Below are 17,286 nucleotides of genomic sequence, written 5' to 3' on the forward strand. Positions count from 1 at the left end.
CACATTTTTGGTGAGATACTCACGTCAGCAGACCTGATGCTCGTTAACACATGTACAATGAAATTGATTCAGAACTACAGAAATATTACAAACCAAAGTTAATATTCTGAACTTAGTGGCCAAGTTCATATAGTAGTATAGGTATTTTCAAGGAGCTTTTAGGGACAATATCTACAATAGCTAAATGGTTTTGAGAAACAAAAGGCCTCATTTTATTAAGTACAGTATCCTTAGAAGAATTTGATGATCGGCAAATGCACAAATCATATTAAAATTGCACTTCTCCAGCAAAAGCTAGATCAGTTTAAAACCTTTGCTCTACATTGTTTTATTGCCGGCTTGCTGTTACATCATAGTGATAAAACCCAATCTTTTCGGCTCCTGCAAATATTTGAATGAACGATCTGCTTTCACATTTTCCAGGAGCGCAATGAGAGGGAACATGCTAATATGATGGAAATGATAATGGCTCTTCAGCGGCAACAGGCAGACATGAACAAGCAGATGATGGAGTTGATGAAGCGAAAGTAGTTGTTTAACTTAACTGACATAAAAGCGTCTTCAATACATTAAATGAAAATGCATGGAAATGGCCTACTTGTATCAGTCACCATCGTTCATATATGCAGACAATTTATTCTTTCAACTTAAATTTAGGAACTTCACACTTTGGCTAATATTAGTACATTATTGCAAGTCTGCAATAGTCATCTGTCCTAAACAATGTTATGAGTAACGCCCTTGCAGCTCGGGCTGAAGAAGATTGGATCACCTTGTAACGGTTATCATGCTGTGCTGTGTAAAGGAATCCGACTTCTCGAATCATGTATATGTCCAAACCTTGCTGTTGCATCAACTTTGTATCCATTGTTACGTGTTACATTGTTACTTGTTATTTTAACCAGAGTGTTTAAAGTCAGGCCTTATAGAGCGTGACACTTCTCCGTTGGTAACGTCTATATTCAAAGTATGATTGTATACCAAGTAGACACATGTATGACCTAAGTATCAAGTCTTCAAAATTGTAACCCTGTCTGGGTAATTGTAGACATGTATTCAATGTGCGTGGAGCAGATGCCTGTGTGTAAGAGGAATGAAATCATGTCTATCTCTAAAGCTGATCGGCTATTATTCCTGGTGGCAAATTTGCACCAATTGGCGAGTTGTTGGCGCCTGTTAGCGAATGTCTTTTGCTCCACGTATATTGTAAATAAATGTCTATAATTACACATTCGGCTTAATATCTAACTTAAGGATATCTAACTTAATACACGTGATATCTTAAATCATCATTAAAATAATATTTGAACAAAGTAATCTACATGTACACTGTGAATGTAGATATGTCATCAAACTGTATATTCTGAAATCACTTAAAGTTTCAACAATCGAATACGCTTCTTTTTATAGATCATCTACACTCTTATATTATATAAAATGTATATCAATCTATATAATCGCATCGAAATATACAAACTATTTTACAATTTACTCCTTTTAAAGGTGGATAGTTTTATAATTATGAAGACTATTTGAAAGTACCAAGGAGCAATGTATCTTGAACTTTTAGTTGATACACGTGCCTCTTTTTAGTGACATACCTTGGGGAGCGATTTAGTGTCCACCAACATCTGCTTGGAGATTACCGTGACTGGACCTTAGTCTATATTGTTTACCCCAACATGGGATTGTTTCAACGCGAGACCTTATAAAGTCATACAGAGGTCAATATTGTGTGTAGTTTAGGGGCATTACCTTTTGTTGGGCAGCAACAGAACAATTTGGTACGCCGACCTGTATGCCTGGAATCCAGTCTCCTTGTGGCTCGGCCTATCGTAGTTAGTGCAGGCTCTCTACGGGGCCAGTGCAGCTCTCAGCCGCCGGGGTAGGAGTTTTGCACGGTGGGAGTTTGCCATCCACGGGGGGCTTTTGATTAACTCCCACTGGGCAAAGTCCTACCGGGAAAATGCTACCGGGTGTGAATGATTACCCCGGCGGCTGAGAGCTGCACTGGCCCCGTAGAGAGCCTGCACTAACTACGATAGGCCGAGCCACAAGGAGACTGGATTCCAGGTTCTGCCATTGACCTGGGAAGGAACAAGCTGTGGTGTGGTTGCTTTACCGCACGCGTGGATTTGGAGTTTGCACTGTGAAGTTTTAATTTGTTCATGAAGAGAACAAACATCGTAACAATGCAGCTTGAGTACATTCATTTTATTTTATAGGTACATTTGGCGGGGCAAGATGACGATGCTTAGAGCACAACGAAGTATATTGGCCTACGTGTTACACTTTGGGTTGGTCATAACTTGGTCATAACTTGAAACCTATGAGCTGTAAAACCTACGGTGAAGACCATTGCAATTAGGTATTCTATTGTGATAAAATTATCTGTCAATTGGTCATTTCGTGACATATGAAACACAAGAACAATGAGGGAGAAGCTTAACGCCTTTTCTTGATCATATCAAAGGACTTTCCACCCGAACAGGTGTGTCACGGACCCTTCCCAGGTGACTTTGCACACCTGTAGTCGTTTGCCCCAGGCTGTTACGCAATGCGTGGTTCTCGTCAATAGGAGGTGGCAGTTTGTGATTCAGGGAGAGACCGAATATTCAAAATTTGACTAAGATATTCTTTGATGGACGCAGATAGCCCTGAGTTTTAGGTCAGCTTATATCCGGTAAAAAGGGCTACTTGAGAAGTTTCCATTCGGTGACCGACGGTTTTTCTAGCTGCGTCACTAAGGACTTGCAACCCGGAAGTGTCTCTTAAGCGGGAAAAGGACCACTTATCTGCAGTTAAGTCTTCACCACAGCGGTTCTAGGAAGCAAATTTAAAGAAGGACAAGATAGTCAAGAAATACTAAGGTGAGCAGCAGTTTACTTATTCCAGCTTTGAAGATCAGATAAACGACGCAATGTGTTAAGAGACACACGCGTACACGTGTTGTGCCCTCCCACCCCTGGATACGACGACACTGGTGACGTGGTCGATTCCTCGTGAAATCAATGAATGTTTAGTTACATGTTTTAAAAGATACTGAACGTGGTGTGGCATAGAAAATATATTCATCAAATGAAGTACACAATAAAGAACGGGGTTTGTGTTTATTATTATGGAGTTTACCTGACTCGTGCCCAGGTAAATGTTTATTTTGTGGTGGCGTTGAATGCATAATGAAGCTCTTCACAGCGCCACAACGGAATGGAGCTCTTTTCAGTCTTTTGCTTTGGCTTAGGCACAGCGTTAAGCAAGCCGTGTCATGATCAAGGGCTCTGTTATAACATCAAGTTACTACAGAGCCGACTATGAGACTAGGTATATTACCCAAGTAGCAGAATAGTCTGAACAGTTCAGCCTTCCCTCCCACTGTTGTTGACACAAACGAGCTGGTGTGTATGTACCTTGTTACCTGTCACAACAGATTTGTATTAAAGACTCGTCTGAGATGGAATTATTCCGACTTTCATGGATTTGTCCAGATATATGTAGCAACTTAGCTAAATGGATTTGAATACCAGTTTGAATGTACAACCGTCACACTTTGAGTTTATTTACCCGTGGAGGGTAACCTTTTACTATAATATGCCGTATGTTACTCTTGACAGTGACCACCATGGCGTCTGCACAGAGTGACTCTGAGCTATCCCCTCGCAACAAGCTTTATTTGAAAATCAGTGAAAGTTTATCTGAAGACCAAGTGAAAAATTTGCGAGCTATGTTGATCACTGATCATAATTTTGGCAAAGAAAAAATTGAGACTGCGACACCCCATGAGATCTTCAACATGTTGGAAGATGAGCACAAAATAGGCGAAGGAAACCTCGGATTGCTGATAGAGCTGTTGAAATCCCTTGGTGAAACACAATGGGCTAATTAGTTGCATGAGGAGGAAAGTAAGTAGATATTGGAACATTTTACGTCATGACACCAAATTACCTTCGTCAATACGGTTGGCGTGCAAATACAGGTTTAGTTTGTTGTTGGCGTTTTGACTGCTGGATCATCATTTCAATATATTCAAAACACTCGAGCAGGTAACGTTAATGGTTTGTAGAATAGTATGACATGATACCAAAAGTTTTGACCTCGGGATGATTTTAATGATTTTCGTGCCCATATTTTATAACACTTTGATAATGATAAAGTTTATTGCAAATTCTTGCCCGTGGGCTAATTTCAGGTAACATAAAAGATTCAAACAGTGTAAAAACTGTCTACTCTAGTGTCTACTCTACTCTAAAGCTAGTAAAAGCTAACTCTAGAGCTATTGGGTTCGACTCCTTTTTCGAAGGCAGTGGAGGATGAACGATCCCACCTTGTCTATTGTGTGGGGGTTTTGTGATGTTAGAAGGAGAATTGTTTTCTTTTTGTCTGTGAATGTGGGGAAGTTTGGGTGGAATTTGATGGCCTCTTTAAACAACTTTTTTTTTATATTATGCTTCCCGCTTATCCTATAGTGCACCAAAGAGACAAACAGTCACAGGACATGGAGAAGACTCAGGAGGAAGCTCAGCAGAAAACGGATGAACAGCACAAGGAGCAGATGGAGAAGGTACTAATGACTATTCACCTGCGATGTTGGTGCGTCAAGCGATTAGAAACCATTTTTGATGCATTCCCCAAATTTTGTAGAATATCTATTAAAAACAATAGACTAATTTTATATTTCTACTAAAAGCACAAAATCCCACCATCATACAGAACCTGGGACAGTTCATTAACCTCTGCCTTCAAAGAAGAAGTCAAACCCGATAATAGTATTCATTATATCCTCATATAATAGTTGATTAGACGCTAGTTTTATGTACCACACTATCTACTTCTCTTAGTCTTTGATGTGAAATTAGCCTTCGGGCATGATTTTGCAAATAAACATGATATGAATTAAAAACGATGCCAACCAGTTTGTTTCACGTTTAATGTAAAGTATGGCCAAGAATTAAAAGTATTTCAGAATATGTACACAAACGATATTGACACATTCAATTTCATAGAGAAATCATAAAAATTCAATAAAGCACTCGGTAAGTTACAAATTGGATATAACACGTTAACTAAGACAGCAAAAAATGTTGCATGAACAAACAATAGCTCTGTCCAAATGCAATTGAAAATGAACGTCAGCTTTATGTTCTTTTATACCGGCTTGCTGTTGTTCCGTACCAGGTGAAACTTTCTGGCACTCGGAAACATCTGTGTATGAATACGTTTATGAAGGTTAGACATCCAGATAAGCAATATTCAACAACAGATCTACAACGTAACCCCACCTTAAACCGGAAGGGAGGACTCCGCGTAAAACTTTCCAGTACTTGGGACCCCGCCTTGCATCAGAAAGGACAATAGTTTTTCCTATAGTGTTGTCTGACCATAGGAACTATCCTAACATGATTTACATTTGAATAACTTTTTGCATATGACCCTAACGATCTAGTGCTTAAACCATTTTTTTCTTAGTAGTTAGCTGTACTTGTATGGAATTGTTCTGCTAGTTAATTCTACTGATGCTGAAGAAGAGTGATGGATGTCACTCGAAACGTCCGGACGTAAATATCCGTTTTTTTATCCAGTTGTAGAGATTAAATTGCATTTGAATTTGTATGAATCATCTGCTGCAAGTATACAAAAGTAACGGGTTCCGCACTGGTGTTCCAGTGCTGAATCAATGGGTCGAATCGGCCTCAGCACTGGTTTTCCAGTGCTGAAGAAACGTCAGCACTGGTTTTCCAGTGCTGAACGGCCTTGTTCCAGTGCTGGAGCTCCCTCAGCACTGGAATTCCAGTGCTGAACCTAATGCGAGCACTGGATTTCCAGTGCTGAACTTCTCCGAGCACTGGTTTTCCAGTGCTGGTTTTCCAGTGCTGACAGGAGGGCTTTGAGTGCTGAAGCTGCCTCAGCACTGGATTTTCACTTCAGCACTGGTGTTCCACTTCAGCACTGGTGACAGAGGAGACCGTTACTTTTGTATATTTGCTCATCTGCTTCCACATTCTCCAGGAGCGCAAAGAGAGGGAAGATGCCGAGTTGACGAGGATGATGCTGGATATACAGCGAAAACAGGACGAACTGGACAGGGACGTGCTGGCCATGTTGCGCAAAGCTCGACCACCTAATTAGCGAGAAAACTTACTGCTCAGCGTAAGTATTGTTTACTCCTGTAAACGGCATCCTCCTATGCAGGGACATCCAACAGCCAAACCGCCTGTGTGGATGAACCCTGCTCTTTTAACCGTCACTCTTAGTTCCTGTGGACGCCTCCCCCAACAACCAGCTGCCAGCCAATCAGAGGAGAGGCTTTCCGATTTCAAAATCCGGGTCTCGCATATATAAGGCTAAGCTCATTAATACTTATAAGCACGGCGGTAAGGAACTAAGGGTGGCGGCTGAAAGAGCAGGGCACATCCAGACAGGCAGTTTGGCAGTTGGATGTCCCTGCGTAGGAGGATGGTAAACGGATGGTCCACAAGACAACTAGACCTAAGAAAACAGCCGACTTGTTCCAATTACTGTCCATAATACACAATGACGTCAATATATCATACAAAAATCGTGTTTTTCGGCACTAACATTTTTGTTAAAACTAATACATTCATTCGATCAGGGCTCGAAACTTTTTCTGCATACCTGCACTGGTGCAGGTAACATTGAAAATTACCTGCACCAGACAAATTTTACCTGCACCACTCTGAATTTAGGCAGTATGAATCATACTAAAATTCTTCAGGAACCGTTGCTATTTATTCTTTTATACTTTTTAGGTGGTAACAGTCAATGCAGCTAATATCAATCCATAAATACTTCATAGGACATTTGTGTATAAAACCCAGTACATGAACCAGTGCAGGTTAGGTGCAGTGGACACCGGAAATACCTGCACAGCTCCAATTTTACATGCACTAATCTTCATATGCAGGTGGTATTTCGAGCCCTGACATTATTGCAAGTCTGCAATAGTCATTTGCACTAAATGATGTTATGTCATTCATTCCAGCTCAAAATAAAGCAGAGTGCTCCATCTCGTTACTATAAGGTGATCGTGCTGCTGCTACCATCAAGACCTTTTTCCAACGTACACGTCTTAATTATAACTTACCTATACCTACTTTCCTAGTCTCTTGACCTCCAGCTCAAATTTGACAACAAATACTTTAAACCAAAGGTATTAATTCTTTATTGACCTATTTCTTTAATTCTTTATTGATACTTTTATTGATCTATTTCATTCAAGTATTCTAGTCATTTTATTTACTCAAAACTGATTGCATTGGAATTGAAAAGCAACCTGCTCATGAAAGAATCTGTAAGCAGTGCACAACGAATGCAGTGGAAAATGAAAGACATTTCATCTGTGAATGTCCCCGATTCGATGCTGAAAGAGACACACTGTTTGAAAGAGTGTCCGAAATCACACCAAACTTTTCATTAAAAAAACAAACACAAAAGACACACTCACAGCTAAGATCATTGAATCAATCTATCATAGAAATGTGGGACATTTCATTTTCAACTGTTTAAAAAAAAAGTCAAACCCCGCAATAGTAATGTAGGTTTAAGAATCGTATTCGATATTTTGTATGTACATGTACATACAATCAGTTACTATTTTTATGTTAGAATTTACATTATCTACTGTTTTCCAATCACTTCATGTATTTGAAGTTCACTTGAAATTAGCCCCATGGGCATGAATTGCCAATAAAACATTTCACTATTGAATGGCATTCTGATCACGCAGAAGGTAAATGGGTCAATTGACTTCATTACAATGAACTCTATTCTACCCGAACGCATGTATGTATGTCAAATTGAATTGTACTGTAACAGTTGACAATAACTACCACCAAGAACTTATCAGAGAGCTACCATAATGATTTTTGTGCTGTTGTATTGTGACAAGGAAACCAACACCATGTGTCTAACCTGTTTTTTCATCCTCTTTGTATCCATCGTTACTTGTCAATTATACCTGGCGCCATAGAGAGCAAAACACTTCAATCTGCATTGGAAGTAAGTCACATGCATTAGATAGTCTGACTATGCTATGTAAAAGCATGAACGTACCAAGTAGACCTCCATGACCTAAGTATCAAGTCACATCCGGGCACCAAATTGCAACGCTCCCCCCGAAGTAAAGCTTTAAATGGGTACTGGGTCGTGCTTGTTTGCGCCACTTTGCAAGAGACAGGCGCAAACAACACGCCAATTGGCGCCAATTTGTCACAAGGAAAGAGTTAGACAGCTGATCAGAGTTAGACATAATTTCATTCCTCTTGCACACAGGCATCTATATAGTATTACATAAAATCTGCTCCACGCACATTGTAAAAAATGTCTACTATTACACATCAAATGGCTTAATATCAAGGTTTAATATCAATGAATGGCACTTCTCACTCACTCCAACAACACCTTAAGCCATCTTTAGGTTTTTAGCCTTGAAGACAGGCTTGAGCACATGGATTCCCCAAATGAGGTACCAGCCTATCACTTCCAAGTCATGTATATTCAATAATTATATCATAATTACTATTTTTAAGTACAAATCACAAGTTTGTGAGAGATTCAGTACATAATTTACAACTTGTGCATAGATTTTAGATACATTTTGCATTGAAACTGCTCATCTAGACCTCCCAAAAGGCCTTTCTTAATAATACCATTAAATTTCCATCCAATCTTCTGACGGAATATAATTATGCTAGAATGAAGTCACTCTCACTAACTCCATATAACATTTCTGCCAGAAATATCTTGATACATCTCAAAAGCTTTTAGTCTTAAAGGTAGGTTTAAGAACATTTATACCAGTGTACAGCAGACACCAAGTAAAAGGCAGCGTGCGTATCATGGCATTCATGAGGTATCAGTTGTGAACAATTACTACTGTATCTGAAGTTTTGGCAACTTATCTTATGATAGTACATGTACATTAATAACCATTTGTGCTAACATGTAGCTACAAAGATGCATTGATACTGCTCATTAAATTTGAACCGTCTATGGTATCATCCTTGGAATCTAGTATAAAACATTAGGTTCTGTCAATCAATGAATGACACTTCTCACTCACTCCAAAACACCTTCAGCTATCTTAAGAACTTTTAGCCTTGAAGGTGCGTAAATTCAGAAAGTGGATGCCCTAAATCACAGCTGACATATCATACTAACAGTTTGTTATCAGTTTTACATGGAAGTCATGTATACTAAGAAATCATATTATCATTACTACTTGTAAGTACAAATCAGGAGTTTCTAAAGTATCACATCAATTGAAATTTGTGCGTAAAATACATAACATTTGCATTAATATATCTATACTGCTCTTCATCCTAAACCTCTCAAAAGGCCTATCATAATAATTCCATTGAACTTCCATCAAACATTGTGAAAGGATATGCCAGAATGAAGCCACTCTCACTCACTTCATCAACACCTTGATACATCTCAAGTACTTTTAGCCTTGAAGGTGGGTTTGAGGAAGTGAATACCCCAGATGGCAGCAGACATCATGTACCAGCCTAACATGGCGTTCAGCAGTGGAGAGGGCAGCAGGACCGCGGGCGACCCCGACAGTCTGGTTGCCACGTCAACCAACACGAATGTCAGGCAGCGCGTGAAGTCTACTACTGGTGCACTTGGCCTGAAAAAAGTATGGCACCGATTGTTAAAACCTTTCACCGGAGAGCTGTATATTGTATGTTTCACATTAATTGACATTCTGTGAGCAATTTGCATTGAGAATGGTAACAGAACAGTTACCAACATGTTGCTAGGTACAATGTATGAGGAAGTTGGCTGTGTCTAAGAATTTTCTAGCTGATAAGTACTAGTAATTTTATCTTCACGCACAAGTTAGAGGTCCAAGCATTCAATGTCAAACTATGATAATATGATGTAACAGTTACATACTTCCTGTCCATGATGGCAGCCACACACACCAGAGTCCAGACCACAAACATCACCCTCCCCAACATGGCAGCCATAGTCAGGGTCTGAGGATATTAAAATGCATTATAAAAGGGAAAAAACATACATTTTAAAACAATTACAAACAGGAAATACAGGGACTTCTTTTCTTAGAGACACTGTAGAGTTTAAACATTAAAAACCCCAGCAAAACTGCACAATCATTTCAAAAATTTATCCAAAACTTTAGCCCAAGGATATTGCAGATTGCCGCAAGGGAAAGAGACTCTAGAAAGAAGCTTAAAAAAGGAAATTACGAACCTCGAAGTATATCATTAAGGGAATGAACAGTATTCAGTTAGAAGCAAATATCAAGAAATGTAAAACTCATATTTGTAAGAAGCCATCTATAGCTACATGCATCTGTCTTCACCTACCTTAACAACAGCAAACAGTTCCTGGTACAAAACCATGGCCAGGAAAAAATGTACAGCCACGTAGACGGACCAAAGGCTGGATACCTTGCTGTCATACATTGGTTCTGGATACTTCACCTAATAAATAAGGCAACATAAACAAAAAGGCTTCTTTAGAGTTTGTAAGAGCAAAAGACGTGACATCAATGCACATCGACTCAACGTTATGAATTCGAACAAAAGAACCAGGCAAACAGTTGAACAGCTGTTCGAGTTTTTGATAGCAGCAAGTGAGTTCCAATTGTTCGAATCAAAGTATAGAGCCCCGTACTGTAAAATACGGAACGGTCTGAACACAGATATCAAACGTAAATACGGCCTGGATATGATATAGGTCTTAGACGAGTATCATTGTATTAATTGACTTATTACTGTTGCCTTACAATCGTACCATGTACAAATGTCGTGCAATAAAGTTCATTCAATCATTCATTATAAATCAAATTACCTTAGGGATGTCCTCGATACAGCCCAGGCGAGGTTTCCCTGGTGCCCAGCCCGGTCCCTTCCACAGTACCGACAGTTTGTTGGTCAGGCCTGGAGTCGCCCAGAATGTGTTCCAGATATGGGCGTAGTGGCAAACCTAGAGATGGGAAACAAGTCATGGATGTTTCTTTTCTTTTGCTTAACCAGTAAACCACCTTAAAATGATATGCAGCAGTTTTGTAGCAATTATAAGCTACCTTTGTATTGTTCATGACACCGCAAATACAGTGTAACTATGCATTTTCAATGTACTGCTCAGTGACTGCACTGTAGAATCAATGGAAGGTTTATGATTTTGTGATTTTATTGAGTTTATGTACATTAAGTAATTATCTCACCTGCACCCAGATAGGGTCCCATGTGTTGAGTGGGTGCGTCAGACCATACACAACCTTCTCTTCTTCCTTTGCAAACGTACCTAAGTGGGTATCACAATCATAACAGTCACTATATGGACATGTTAGATAAGAATGTATTATTTTCATCTATCTATGCATCCAAGCAGCCTGTATACAGCACATCTCAAGGAATGTTAGGAAAATACCTGAAGATCTAACAGCTATCACACAAAAATTAATACACTAGAAGGTCACATCATTTTCATACCAATAAGATTAAGGCACTTACCAAATATCCTGTCAAAGATGATCAGAGTGCCGCCATAGTTCTTGTCAATACAGTATCTGTTCCTTCCTTATTTCGAGGAAAGAAAAAAATTCAAAGGTGAATATACTAAAGTCACTATAAGAAGTGTATAATACAGTCAAGTAGATGCAAAAAGCATTGACTGTAAAAAAGATAAGGCTAATGTACTAGCTTTTGAAGTGCAAGATACCAGAATGCACAATAGTTGATTTGAGACTTTCCTAGTCTGATTCTTTATGGAAATACAATGCATTAACTGACCATGGTGTACCCTGTGGTGACTGGGAGTGTTCAGTATGTACTCCAGGGGCCCTAGAGACGTCACCAGCTGTAGAATGAACATGTACATTGGAAATGTAAGCTTGGTGCTGTGATTTTATCTGCCAACAGTAGGTGTAAGTAAGTCTGATCTCTTGACTACACTTTATTCATATCATTTTTTTGGTTAGCTTTCATAATTATATAATTATCTATTTATATATTATATACAAAAATATAGGTAATATGTTTTGCTTTTGTTAAGTTATAATTGTGATTTAAGTTGTTTTATAGTATATATCTGTAGTTAAGATATGTACAGATATTTGTACTGTATTTTTGCATATGTTGTGAAGGACATGAGAAAGATTAGTATACACATTTTGTTTCACTAATGGAGTTTCCTAATAAACATAAATATCATTATAAAAACAGTGTCTGTGAATGAAAACAATATAATGCATAATAATGTACAGTGTAGAGATTTTTTAACACAGAGCTTGGGGAAAAAAAAAGTTTTCCACAATTCCAGAAATTAATGAAGTCCTTAATTACCTCAGTATGGATCCAGAACTGATATAACAAGTTGAACTGTTTGTGAGCGGAGAAGGCCGCTGGGGGAACCAGAAAAGCCAATGGGAGATAGGAGAACTGAAATCAACAGTAGTCATAGTTAATACAATTGATAGCTAGAATCTTCTACACTGCCTTGAAACAATCAATCTTTTATTTGTTTTTAGAAATATCAGTTGAGAAAAACACATTTACCAATTTCAATCTAGATTATATAATATGAGATTTTGAAAAAGTTACATGTACAGCTCCAAGGATTCAAAAGCTCATGGGAGTTATTGTGTTTTTGTTTGTTCGTTTGCTAGTTCACCTTTATCTGAGGGGCAACCTATGCATGATCATTGCTTTTAAAAACTTTTACGGATAACAATTAAGTGGACAGAAGGTGGTTTCAAAGAGAAGTATCTTAAACATTTTTAATAAATGCCCAACAAAGGCACAAAGTGTACTTACCCAGAAAGTGCCGACTAGCTGCGTGGTGGACTGTCTGAGTGCTGTTGTCAGGTTGTAGTCTTCTGAACTGTGATGAACCTGATGTGCTGCCCACAGGATGTTCACTTCTACAGCAGGAAAAAAAATCATGACGATCTGTTAACATCCTCTTGAGCTATTAAAGTCTGAAATAAATTGGCCCTGATGCAGTTCCCTAAAAACTGATAGTGAGTGAGTGAGTGAAACTTATACAACATAGTAAGTACTTTATACCCCAAGTCAAGAGCTATAAAGTATATGTTAGCCAACTGTCTTTTTAGTGATAAATTATCTACACATTTGAATCGCAAAACAATTGAGACAGACATAAATTTTCTTAAGTTTCAACTGCAAGATATTCACAGTTGTCATCATTGATTTACTTTTAAATAATCTACAGTCTTCAACAGTGGTGTCTACTACTGCTTTTAGTTTGTACCTATATAGAAACAATTTTACAGGTATGGTACATGTATTGGTCTTTAGGTACACAGCCTATAATAGTTATTCAGGCAGAGACTTACTATTAAGTGTAAAGTTGCCAACTGTGACCTATACGTACCATGTGACATCCGATGTAACCAGTAGTAGCCAAACTCCACCAGTATGAAGGCAGTCCACCAGGTGATGGGAGAGTCCCAGGGTAGGTCCACCAGCCTGTAGTTCTCATACACCCAGATGTACACCATCAGGTAAACACCCTTGGAAAACAATCTACGAAGAACACAAAAATGAGACCATAAGTTGAAGTCTATTTCTCTCAAAAGTAGATCAGTTCTGTTTCCTATTTTATCTTTTGGACACTTAAATCCTAACAGACAAATGATGTCATAAATTGGCAAAGTACATACTCCTAGAATAAAAACAAGATGTTTTCTAGTTTATCTTTTTGGACCTATTAACATGTAACTTTTGCAAGCCCTCGTCTTCTTTATGTGAAAATAATTTTTTTACTATCAAACCACATACATAACTTTTATAGGTGACTGCCTCTACATACATTCATATATGGACCAACTGAAGGTTAACATAATATCATTTATTTGCTCGAATATTGAAAATATTTATTAATGCAATCCAGTTGTTTTTTCTGTATATTGCATATTGCATCTTTTGGTAGAAGTGTATTTAATTGATGAGTATTTCAACATTCAGCATGACTTACTGAGACATTTGCTGGAGCATTCCTGCCGACATGGAGCTTATTGAGTCATTGAGGCGGGTGGGCGTCTGCTTGTTCTTCAGAGAGGCCACAAACAACTCCAGAAAGATCATGCCAAAAAAGAACGGTGATGCCTGGAAACATTTTGGAAAAAAAAACATTTTGCAAACTTGAAAAAGCCATAGTTGAGGATACAAGGCATTTGGGATAACATACTTCAACCTCTATGGTACTCCTAGATCATTCAGAAACTGCACTGCACCCTCTAGCAAAGCACGGGAAACTGCAGTATTAGAAAAACACACAAGCACACACTGAGAGAGAAAAACGGACTGACACACACAAACACACAATGTGACATTCACAAACACACACACATTCACACGCACACACACTTATAAAATTGCCCTAAATTTATAAATCTTTAGACATTATTAATCTCAATGGGCTCTCAGAGTGTCACAATCTTTAGTTTAAGTCCCAAGGGATTGAAGATGGTGATTATTATCTTAAGTAATTTCTCTCCCTTGGGACTAAAACTAAAGATGTGTCATATGATATAGAGTAGAGTAAAATAGTCAGTAATAATAATAATAATAATATCGGGTGTATTTGCAGCCAGTGCCATAGGCAGGTACCCAATGTGTTGAGTAATGAGGCTGTTTAACGTGGTCGAGGCACCTCCTCGAGCACGGGACCCCCGTTTTACGTCCCTCCCGGAAGACGATTTCGTGGAAAGCTTCGTGAGGCTACAGCAATCCGGACGTCCTTGGTTGGTCTCCCATCCAAGCACTGTCCGGACCGCGCGTTGCTTAACTTCCGAGATCGAGGGATCGGGTGTACCAACGCGCCACGCGGCCGTAGCTATAATAAATTTATTAACGGTTATCTAAATTACTTCACTTCTAAACCTTAAAAGACTTTGTGATTCTGTGACCATGTACAAAGATGTCCAAAGATGCATAAGGGAGATTTGTGATAACGCTCACATATGTAACTTATGTATGCAGAATATCAGCTTTGTTGACACTGGGCAAAGTACTAACGGGGGGGATCCAATGTCCGGTTACTGTTCTAAGTGAATGCGCATGGCTTTTGCCATCGTACATTTTACTGAGAACCCATCAAAAACAAGTCAAGATCTTGTTAACAACCATATAACTGTGATTGAAGCTGTGCAGACATACATTTCATTTAACGGCAGCAACTACCGAACTGTAGTTTGATAGCGCGCGAAACTATTGGCAGGTTTTGACTTGCGTTTCAGTAGAACGTTCTAACACAAAAAGGGGGTCCAAACTCCGATAAGTTAACAACCAAGCCATCTCTCTATATTTTTAAGCGTCCTATGCATGCAAAATAACACTTAACTTCTGCAATACTATTTTTTGTCACAAATGTATGCAATATTTTGAATTACGCTGCATATTTAAATACGTTTAGTTACAAGGTTTACCTCTAACGGCGAAACCAACCTGTCGCCAAAAATGAAAATGGCGGTACATTTGTTTACATCTGCCTGTGATTACACTTTTTCACTTTCGGCTTCTTAATTTCCCGCTTTAACCTCGTTTTTAACAGCAGAGATGACTACAGGATTTCTTTAGTCGGTAGGGATCGATGTTCTTGAATGATCGGTACTCTACTGACGAGTTGACTAACTCCATCGTGTTGCGCATCGCTCGGCTTCCAGCATAGGTGATCGGCAAAGATGGCGGGGGGTGACAGGGCCGGGAACATGCGGCATAATTTAGCTCCGATTATCCAACTATAAAAGCAAAGACACGGAATAGCTGTGCTTCTTTAGGAAGTCTTATAGATATCCTTCTCATCTGTGGTGGTATCTTTTCACATTTCGTATTTGACGATGAATAATTTAAGAGTTTCCCGGGCCATGTTCTCGATATGTTCGCTCGTCAGCATGCACGGAAGGCGTCAAACTTGTGTACTTTTTTCAATCGTTATCTGTTGGGGATTACCAACTTGGACACATACTCTGACTTTTCAGATATTTACAACAAGGTTTAGTCCATAACAAGTTGTACTTATCATGTGCAGACACTTATGCATATCTCCGCAAAAATGATTTTAAAATCCTACCGGACTTTGGACCCCTACCGGACATTGGACCCCTCCCGGTACTATGGGACTTTCATAAGTTTTAAATAAAAACAAATTCCTTTAGCACTGAACAAAAATGAAATAGCCAACGTGTAAAGCAGCATAACGACTAGTTTACTAACTTGTAACTACATGTACTTGCAAGTCAGTGAAGTTTAGCTGTCAAAGCAAAAAAGTTTTCATTCACGGGTCAAAGTTCGAAGTGTTTTGAGGTTTTACGCAACGAAGAAACAAACGACAAAAGACAAAGTTTCGGGACAAAAACCTGTGCCACATATTTGGGAACCTCCTCCACTGTTCGGAACGACGTTTCGTTGGGAGTGACGAGGTAGAAGATCCGCCGAACCCCTGTCAGGACCGACGGTCCGTCTTTTCCGGCGAAGACCTCCTGAATTTTTAGGTTCTCTTCCGCCATCTTGGTTTTAGTTATCTGGTGACGCAATATTCAAGCAGATGTTGGGACGGGACGATAACATTCATCTCCGAGCAGATGTTGGGACGGGACACGCACAACTCTTATAACGAGTTAGAGAATGTTTTGATTTTTGTTCCCGAAAAGGGACTTTGTTTTGTACGATTTTGATTTTTGGCGACGCCTCAGGGGCGGAGGCATTCTACAGTATTACGATTGCTTTGAAAATATTCCAAAAATTGCACGAATGCATTCCCTAGGGAATTCGTTTTGAGGTAGCCTTTGCCTGTTTGGTCTTTTGTCGGAACAGAAATGGCCTTTGTTGCTTGGTATTTTACCGTCACATTATTTACTGTTTGGGGCAATTTGCTTCTTTCAGCACAAAAAAACATTGTCATAATCAATGCATTAAGTACGTTTTTATGTTTCTGGCAATTGAGATTTATATCACAACCCTCAATCGCTCTTTTGGTGTTCTTTGAGAGAAATAGGAACACTATATTAAAGCTTTAATGTTTAAAGTAGTTTTTTTTTTGTTTCACCTGTGAACACAGTCGTATTTTGAATTTACTAAATCTGATTTGAAACAATTTTTATTTGCAAGATATTTGTAGAAAGCAGAAAAGGCCATGACTGTCCACATTTTAAAGACTACTCATTTCCAAAACAAACGATCCACACAATTGCCTATACCTTTCATTTCATCTACATACCGTTTATGATCTGTATTGACGGATCTTTTTTGACTGATCTGTATGTAACAGTTGTCA

The 17,286-nt window shown here is 38.9% G+C and overlaps 1 protein-coding gene and 1 long non-coding RNA gene across 2 annotated transcripts; one reads left to right on the plus strand and one right to left on the minus strand.

The window, feature by feature from the left end:
• The first annotated feature begins 2,399 nt into the window (after positions 1-2,399).
• LOC118406316 lies at positions 2,400-7,048 on the plus strand. The gene is made up of 5 exons (XR_004830026.1): positions 2,400-2,870; positions 3,612-3,899; positions 4,464-4,558; positions 6,004-6,144; positions 6,998-7,048. It is a non-coding gene; the product is annotated as an uncharacterized LOC118406316 (long non-coding RNA).
• A 3,034-nt stretch (positions 7,049-10,082) lies between these two features.
• On the minus strand, positions 10,083-16,605 carry LOC118407134 (alkylglycerol monooxygenase-like). The gene is made up of 11 exons (XM_035807555.1): positions 16,370-16,605; positions 13,987-14,117; positions 13,384-13,535; positions 12,804-12,910; positions 12,333-12,428; positions 11,781-11,847; positions 11,502-11,567; positions 11,213-11,292; positions 10,837-10,971; positions 10,350-10,466; positions 10,083-10,091 (listed from the first exon to the last, which is right to left on the minus strand). The coding sequence occupies exons 1-11, from the start codon at positions 16,517-16,519 to the stop codon at positions 10,083-10,085; spliced, it is 1,110 nt and encodes a 369-aa protein (XP_035663448.1). The 5' UTR covers positions 16,520-16,605.
• Between the last annotated feature and the right edge of the window lie 681 nt (positions 16,606-17,286).

The sequence above is a fragment of the Branchiostoma floridae genome, chromosome 19, assembly GCF_000003815.2.
Source record: "Branchiostoma floridae strain S238N-H82 chromosome 19, Bfl_VNyyK, whole genome shotgun sequence".
NCBI classification, from domain to species: Eukaryota; Metazoa; Chordata; class Leptocardii; order Amphioxiformes; family Branchiostomatidae; genus Branchiostoma; species Branchiostoma floridae.

Bases quoted from the DNA above. Each gene is read 5' to 3' on its own strand.
- LOC118407134 (XM_035807555.1), bottom strand. From the start codon at position 16,519: ATGGCGGAAGAGAACCTAAAAATTCAGGAGGTCTTCGCCGGAAAAGAC. The intron at 14,118-16,369 runs GTTTTTGTCCCG...AAATGTTTCCAG, and splicing joins TTCCCAAATATGTGGCACAG to GCATCACCGTTCTTTTTTGG. The intron at 10,467-10,836 runs GTAATTTGATTT...CTTATTTATTAG, and splicing joins GTATCGAGGACATCCCTAAG to GTGAAGTATCCAGAACCAAT.